Source organism: Danio aesculapii, chromosome 16 (assembly GCF_903798145.1).
Source record: "Danio aesculapii chromosome 16, fDanAes4.1, whole genome shotgun sequence".
In the NCBI taxonomy this organism is placed as follows: domain Eukaryota; kingdom Metazoa; phylum Chordata; class Actinopteri; order Cypriniformes; family Danionidae; genus Danio; species Danio aesculapii.
In genome coordinates, this window is record NC_079450.1 from 19,999,602 (window position 1) to 20,008,404 (window position 8,803).

The 8,803-nt window shown below is 33.8% G+C and overlaps 1 protein-coding gene across 2 annotated transcripts; it reads left to right on the top strand.

The window, feature by feature from the left end:
* The first annotated feature begins 1,135 nt into the window (after positions 1–1,135).
* On the top strand, positions 1,136–6,545 carry LOC130243282 (tyrosyl-DNA phosphodiesterase 2). 2 transcript variants are annotated; one of them, XM_056475403.1, is made up of 7 exons: positions 1,136–1,191; positions 2,056–2,160; positions 2,324–2,947; positions 4,590–4,681; positions 4,803–4,921; positions 4,989–5,159; positions 5,274–6,545. In XM_056475403.1, the coding sequence occupies exons 2-7, from the start codon at positions 2,135–2,137 to the stop codon at positions 5,577–5,579; spliced, it is 1,338 nt and encodes a 445-aa protein (XP_056331378.1). In that variant the 5' UTR covers positions 1,136–1,191; positions 2,056–2,134; the 3' UTR covers positions 5,580–6,545. The 2 variants fall into 2 exon arrangements, with proteins under 2 accessions (XP_056331378.1, XP_056331379.1); XM_056475404.1 differs by lacking the exon at positions 1,136–1,191 and having other exon boundaries at positions 1,945–2,160.
* The last annotated feature ends 2,258 nt before the right edge of the window (positions 6,546–8,803 follow it).

Consider the following 8,803-nt stretch of genomic DNA (forward strand, 5'->3'; position numbering starts at 1 on the left):
TGAATAATGCAGAAAGATATACTCGCCTCTGATATAGAAGAGCATCAAAAGTGAAAGAACTGGTGAGAAGTTCATGATGCCACTGCCACCTTTTCACAGCGATGGATTCTGACAGACATTACCTCTTCAAAACCTTTGGGAAGACATCACAAATTTAAAATAGAATAGAACACTGAACAATTAACAATAATTTAAAGCAACTGTAAATTCAATTGATGGCAGAGCCTTTTTTCAGCCACAGTTGTAGTATACATACATATCTCTGGGGTAATGTTGTATGTTCTTGTTAAATACATTATACTGTCTCCATTATCATTCGTAATCACAGCTGTCTTTATTTATTTTGTTTTTTAAAACGAGCAAATCCTTTAACACAATGAAGCTAAACAGAAAAAAAACGGCAAGCCCGAGACTATTGTTGTTATTGTATAGTTTTAGCTGTAGCCTACAGTACCAGAGGGATGTGACGCTCTTATTCAAGCATCTGTTTCCATGACATCGAGGACCAGCTTCCGTGCTGCTGCTCCATGGCGAACTCGCGCTGGACACAAGCTGATGGAGTAAACTAAAGCTGGGGTGAAGACCTGATATTGCGGCAATTATCTTAAAATAAAAGCTCTGGTATTGCTCGAGAGACGCTGAGGTGTGTGTGTTTGTCTGCGAGAGGGAGTGTCAGCAGATAAAGACAGAGACGAGCAGCAGGGCGGAGGGAAACACGTGACGTGATCTCTGTGATGTTGCAGAAACACACACACATCACATGGCTGATTTGGTGTATAGATTGCGTTTATATTTAAAATATTATATATGTATTTTTTTAATTATATAATAATAATAATAATAATAATATAATTAACATTGTTGATATTTCATTTCAATTATATGTCTCGTCTTCGCCCCAAAACGTAGTCATAGTAGCAATTACAACAACTTATTTAAATCGTTTCATTACATAATTAACGTTACGGATATACTAACCCTTGTGTCGACCAAGCGGCAACCTCCCGCGTTCAATAGGAAATTGCTCAGAAGCAGTCGCGTCGCACATACCCATAGTTGCTCAGTCAGATGGTATGACCGAGGACCAACCTCTGACATCACACACTAGAAGAAATCGAAACTTATCTTACCTGCCGATCTATGGAAAGCAGTCAGTTTACTCTTGGGGCTTGGAGACAAGATCAGCTGTCTGTAAGTATGAAATATATTCTACTGTATATTTCGCAAGTCTTCACTTAAATTAATGTTATTGAAATTCTCGTACTCAGTTTTCATTAGGAAGTTTGAGCTATTTATCAGTTAAATTATAACTTTACAAACCTTGTGCCAAAACAGCTGTAACAGAAACCAACTGTTCACCATTTGTATAACCACAATAGTACTATAAATGTCACGGTTTAAGCTTTGAATAGCAAAAAGCGTCTGTAATTACCATTTTTTTAACCACAAAACCATAGTGTTCTGGTTATATTTCTTGTAAAGCCATGGTTGGGCAGGCGTGGGCTTGTATAATATTAATAATAAAAATATCACGTTTTCACTGTATTGTGATTACTGCTTTAAAATATATATATATTTAAATGTCTGGGTAAAAACAAACACTTTTCCCCCACTTTTAACACAATATACTTTAGTTTGAGAAACATTTAAAAGATTGTTACAGTAAACATGTCAGGCTAAATAATTCAAATGAATCATCGACTTCTGCTGTGTTCATTAGTGTCAAAAAAACATATTTCAGCATCTTTGGATATCTTTTCTGCTGGAGATACTGTTGTCCTAAAAAAAAAAAAATAATAATAATAATAATAATAAAAAACGTACATATACCTTAGGAAGATAAAGCAGAATTTTTTTGGCCTTGACCTTTCCAAACCATGGTATACCTTGAAAAAGGTAATCATCCCATCCCTAGGTTGGGGGCTGCTTACTTTTAAATCTAACCGCCTACTTGTTTTTCATATTGTTAACAGGCATGTTTTGTGTAATGTCTACTGTGACAAATAAGCCAACTTTGTTTTTCATAAACATGGTGAATGAACTTGTTCACGTCAGGTTTAACTTGACTGCGTAGTGAGAACCAAACCCTAGAAGAGCATCTGAACACAAAGAACAGTACATCGTCGTCATTCAAATGGATGAATCATCCTGTGTACAAAGGTAAAATATTCAGTATTTTCAAGATGAATTTTTATTATCTGTTGTTTATAAAACTTTGGAAATATTTGAATAAAAGAATAAAAATGAGGTCTAATAATTTTGTCTTTTGTTCTGTATATGCAAAACATATTACACCATGACATGCTATTATATTCTGATCTAGTCATACCTGCTCGGGAGCTCCTCCTGTGGGTTGTATTGGACCCAATCCATGTCTTGTGAATACCAAAGTTGAGAAGAAAACTGTGAAAAAAAAAAAAAAGAATAAAAAGAAAAAAAGTGCTGCATGCCAAATGAAAACAGGCAGTGAATTTACTCAGGTCGCTGTTGAAGAGCAGTCATCAGCCTCAGAGAACCTTACTGGAAACCACAAAAATAAGCCTGCAGAATCAAACAGCCAAAAAAGAATAAGTCGATCTATTTCACCTGTAAGAACTACTGCAATCCCAAGTCCACAGAAACCATCAACTAAGCCTACCTGCGACCAGTCAACCCAGACAGAGTCACTCCAATGTCAATCCATCCAAACGCAGTCAACACAAACCCCTCTCATCCAAGGTATACATACAACATCAACAGAAACCAAGTGCACCCAGACAATACGGTCCAGTTTTTATTTACACCAGGCATACTGGGGAAAATCATTCACTGATCAGTCCGCTGATGAGCAGAAAACCCAGTCCAGCACAAGAAGCAATCATCTGACAGTGATATCATGGAATATAGATGGTCTGGATGATGAGAATGTACATGACCGGGTCAAAGGTCTGCTGTCACACCTAGGAAAGTAAGTGTTACAGTACTCTCTATTTGTAATTTGATTTTAGGATGCAGAACTATTCAGGCCAATGTGGATAGATTAGATAGATAATATGGATATGTTTCTTGTTTAGATATCTAAAAGATGACTTTATACTGAGTTTAGGCAGTTGGAAAATAATTGGATAATTCTCAGGTTGCATAAAAATAATAGTATTTACTAGGGCTGGGCGATATGGCAAAAATACAATCTCGATACAGTATTTATATTCCATATTGAATGATAACGATATATATTTTAATACAAGTTGTTAATGCTTTCAGATTGAAAAGGGTATCCCAACAATGACTGAAGCCACAAAAATATACATAATATAACATTTTCGGCCAATAAATTTTCGGTGGCCGAAATTTCAGTACATCTCAAAAAGTCCTGAACTTATCGTTGTTACTGACATAAATTTTATTGTGATTCGATTTAATATAGTTTATTGGCCCAGCCCTAGTATTTACTCATTAGTTCATGTGTTCCAGTTGTATGTGTTTCTTCTGTTAAAAACAAAAATAGTTTCACTTTATCTTTCATAGTAGAGAAAAACACTGTGGATGTCAAGGGGAGGACATCAAATGTTTGGTTACTAACATTCTTTAAAAAATGGCTTATTTTGTGTTTAGGAAAAACACATTAAGGGCGAGTAAAACTAAATATTTAGGCAAAACTATTCCTTTAATTTACTTTTAAAGGTAAAGCGTGCCATAAAGTGACACTAAAGAGAATAATATATATGAGCAATTCCAGCGTTATGGATGTGACATTTGCAGTAAAAAGTCAAAACATAAATTCACAGAGAAAGTAACTGTTAACATTATATTGAAACATCTGTTTATATGTTCCAAAACAACTAACCACAGAGTTATGGGATCAGAAAAACATAAATCTATAAGCATGTTTTTATATTTTCAATGTGGAAAATAAACATGTGTTATAGATGTAATGAAAAAAGTCTGCGAGTTTGCAGTATACAACATACTTTGTAGAAATTCTGTAAATTAAACTGCAAAACCAAAAAGAAACAATGATAATTACAAGGATAAAAGTCGGCTCTATATTGAACAAAAATGATTGATTTTATTTTATTTAATATATTTGCATTCTTGAAGAAAAAGTATTGTTACGGATGTGACACCTCTCTGTTATGGATGTGACCGATGTGAAATTGCCACTTGTGTGACTTTGGTAAATCAAATATAATAGTTTGAAAACACTGACAGATACATTTTTAAGTATTTCTAAAGTATTGTAAAATACTTGCTTACACAAACTTAAAAAAGGTTTCCATATTTTTGGTGAAAACTTATTTTTCACTTATTTTAATTTTTTTTTCATGGCAAGGTTGACATTTGCATGGAATTGCTCATATATATAGTTTTTAAGCAATCAATTTTCATAAACTTACTCCTTTCTGTCATTATAATGGATTATTTGTTTTTTTTTATGCACTAGAGATGCTCAAATAAATAAATCAATGCTTTGAACTACGAAACATATTACTTTGCATAGAAAAGGCTGAAATATTTTAACAGTAACAACATTGATTTGATTGACTCAATGTATATAAAATAATCCAAGGCTCAAATAAATTAATTACTAAATTGTTATTTTAATGCAGGAACCGTGCAGATGTTGTGCTACTGCAAGAGCTGGTACCTCCTTGTGTGAAGATTTTAAAGAATGTTATGAAAGATTATCAATTTCTAGAAGGTATGTGAAAGGTACCATATAAACCAAATAAACAATTTATATTTCTAGTTTGAGAACTATTTCTGAAAGGGACTAAGCTGAAAAGAAAATGAATGAATGAATGAACAATTTCTGGTTTCAGGCAGTGAAGATGGCTACTTCTCTGGGATTTTGCTCAGAAAGGACAGAGTGCAGTTTCTTCAGAGCAACATTGTGAAGTATCCCACCACTGAGCAGGGAAGGAACCTGCTAATAGCAAATGTAAGAGCCTAAGTCCTAGTTATAGATCATTCAAAACATTCTGATATAAATTTGCACATTTGTTTAGGTGAGCGTTTCAGGCCATCCTCTGTGCATTATGACATCTCATCTGGAGAGCTGTAAGACAGGCTCTCAAGAACGCTTAAATCAGCTGCGGAGGGTTTGGAAATGGATGAGGGAGACCCCAGAGGACCACACGGTTATATTTGGAGGAGATACCAACCTTAGAGATTGGGAGGTTGTGTATGATGATAACATGTTCACAATGATAACCCATGTGTCTTCTTATATAAATGTTCTTAATAATAATAATATCTGGCATGTGGTTTTGTCTTTGTGTATTTGGTGACAGGTAAAGAAGCTTGGGGGGTTGCCGGATAATATCTCTGATGTGTGGGAGATGCTGGGACAACCAGAGGAAAGCAGATATACCTGGGACACGTCCATTAATGATAACAATGACATTCCGAATCCAATTCGCCTGCGATTTGATCGACTTTTCCTTAAAAGAGCTGCAAAGGGTGCACAGCTACAGCCAGAAAGCATGACTCTGATTGGCCTGGAGAGGCTGAAGTGTGACTATTTCATCAGTGATCATTGGGGCATCCTTTGTACTTTCATATTTGGGGAATCGAAAGAACAGTGTGTGACTGACTGATGTCTTGTTTATGATCTACATGATTACATGGATCAAAACTATCATATGCTTTTTAAACAAATCACTAGACAGATGAACTCTGAACTAGTGCCAACATGTTTATTTAGTTATAAATTGCTGGGAGATTAACTACTGTATATACCTTCACTGATGAGTCAAAACATTACAACCTGTCAAGGGTAAAGTAAATATTGTGGATTATATCCAAATGAGGCCAGATATTAAAGTGATTCATAATCAGTATGAGAGATAATAAGAGATATGGACTGGACGAAAGTCTTGTGGTAGTGGTAATAAATTTGCAACAATGGTCAGAGGAGGGACAAACTACAATCTGGTGGCAAGATTTTGGGCACACACAAGCACTGGATTTGGGTTGCCTACATTATTAAAATTGCTGGATTGTTTTAATCCAAATTATGGGTCAAATATGGAAATAACCTACAGTGTTAATGTTTATAAATGATTTTTAAATTACATTTCTTTAATCCCCCAATTGGGATTGTCTATTGACCCAGTGTTGGGTTAAAACAACCCAGCATTTTTGAAGTGTGGTCCAATCCCAGCAGGCACAGTACGTCAACATGACGTCAGATTGACGCACCCAATCATTGTGGTTGTTGCATTTTGTTTGGAAATGAAAATCGGGTTGACGTCATAACCCAACGTCCAACTTAAAATCAACCAAATATCAACTTCTAATAATGTTACAGTTTGACGTTGTCTGGACGTTATCACTATGATGTCTATCAGATGTTGGATTTTGGTTGCCATACCTGACAAATAAATGTCCGTATTGACGTCAATATGACGTTGGGTTTTGGTCACTTTCTAATACAACCTTAAAATCAACCAAATATCAACATCATTTGATGTCATTATTGGACGTCAAAGTAACATTGACGCTGGCTAGACATTAAATTTTGGTTACCCTACGTCACTACCTAAATCTAACCTAAAATTAACATCTTAGAATCACATTTTCTTTTACACAACATGGACTGTAAAAAATCAAGGAAGAACCAAATGGGAGTTCCACATTGATGCCATAGAAAACAGTTTTTGGGCTTTCCCAAGGAACCATTTGTCCATTTTAACAATTAAAAAAAAAAAAAAAAAAAACTTTTTTCTTGTCACTTTACTCCAGTAACTCAGTGAATTTCAAGTCATTATGTCTTGGCTACAAATTTCTAGTACTTTTAAGCAATGTAATATATTTAATTTATTAAACACCCTGACCATTATGACCATTAAATAGCTTATTCTGAACAAAATTTAATCACCAAAGAAAAGAAACCAAATTAATCTTTTCACATGAGTGATGCTTTTTAAAATAATTGCCATCACGATAAAGGATTTAAAAAATTTTCACTTATTTTTAGAGTGCCTTGAACTTCCTTTTTTGTGTTATACCTTTAAAGATCCCTTATCCAAAGAGCAGAGACACATTAATTACCCATTAAGCACCTTTTATTTATTTATTTTTTTTAAATCAATCAAGTTTTCGTTTTATATACAAATATTGCAAATAAAATGCATAACATCAAAAACATATTACATTTCACTTACCACAACTTTGATGAAAAAGCCTTAGTTAAAAGAGCTTTCTTCATTATATCGGTCAACGAAAATGGTTTGGTAAAATCTAGATTTTTTTAAAAACATATAAATGGCATATAAAAATTGCTGCTAAAAAGTTTAATTGTTATAAATGACCTATCATGTGACAGCCTGTCCTAGACTCCTCTGTCTGCAGTTGTTAATAACTAAAAAAGGGTAATATCTAGTCTTGCTAAAAACTATTACCATCACGTTTTCTCTTTTCCACTAGAGGGAGCTCAAAGCACAGCATATGATTCTTACAGTAGTTATGCTGTGACTTTGAAATATCAACCACAAACAACTAAACATATCTATTTATTTTGTTTATTAATTTAAACTCACAATATTCTGCGTTTTGAAAAAGAGCAGGCAATTTTAGGACTTGAGGACTTGATTTTAGGATATGAATGGATATATGTTTGCATGAATAAATCAAAAATTTTAGGATGCTTATTTTTATACCACTATAATTCAGCCACATTGCCACGCATATTTAATAATATGTTTGGGTAAGATTATTTGTTTTGTTTTGATTTATTGCAACAGTCTGAATTAAATCTGGTTAATATAGTTAGGATTATATAATAAACTGTTCAAGTTATTGTAAAACTTTGAGGAACTGTAAAACATTGCTTTTATTTTGGAGAAATGATTTACAGTATAGTCTCTCTCCTACTTAAGCTTAACAAGACTGAAATTTAGAAAGGTAGCAGGAAGATTTTTTTTCCTTTGACAGTGGCTGGAATATTGGATTAACGTTTATAAGGACACTCATCATGACCATCTGGCTTTACTGTAGGAATTTACTGTACGCAGAAGGTGCCATGAATCTACAGCACGGCATCTGTTTCTTCATTTTCTACCCATCATGTTTGTCTGAAAACTCATTATCTACTGTTTCTCCCAACATTATCTTGCATAATTGAATGCTTGCATCAGTAAACAGAATTTTGTCAGAATTTTATGCTTACGGCAAAATCCTTGAAAAAAGCCTTGGAAAAAAAAACTCTGTCCTTTAAAATGCTCGACGATGTCATTAATCAAACCTTTGTGCAGTAAATGGATTAGTGTTCTGTCATGCTAATCTATTCCCTTCATTCCAATATATCACAGATTAAGATGAATTAATTGCCATATCATCCGAGTATAAAGCATTTAATCTAATTTTAAATGTTGAAGTATTCTTCTGTCAACCTAAATAGAAGCCATGAATTTAATAAAGACCATCATGAAGGTTGTGAAAGATCATTCGTTGCCACTGTTATATATTTTTACTACAATGAACTAAAAATAGCTGTTCATTAATCTAGAATTATCCTTTTTTCCAAATGTTATGCTATTTTTTAATTGAGTCATAACATATGTTTGTTTGAAGGTAGGCTGTATGCAGCGAATCATGTCACGAATCATGGATTTCAACTGCATTTGCATCACTGTTAAAAAAATTAGGTCACACTTTATTTGTGATGGTCCGTTTGTTGAATTTAAATTACATTGCATCTACAATGCATCCAGAAAGTATTCATATCACTTCATTTATGTTACACCATTATTCCAAAATGGTTTCAATTAATTTGATAAAAATTCTACACACAATACCCCATAATGACAATGTGAAAAAA

Coding starts and splice junctions, on each gene's coding strand:
- LOC130243282 (XM_056475403.1), top strand. CDS start 2,135: ATGGATGAATCATCCTGTGTACAAAG. Junction 2,948..4,589: donor CTGCTGTCACACCTAGGAAA/GTAAGTGTTACA, acceptor ATTTTAATGCAG/GAACCGTGCAGATGTTGTGC. Junction 4,922..4,988: donor GGAACCTGCTAATAGCAAAT/GTAAGAGCCTAA, acceptor ACATTTGTTTAG/GTGAGCGTTTCAGGCCATCC.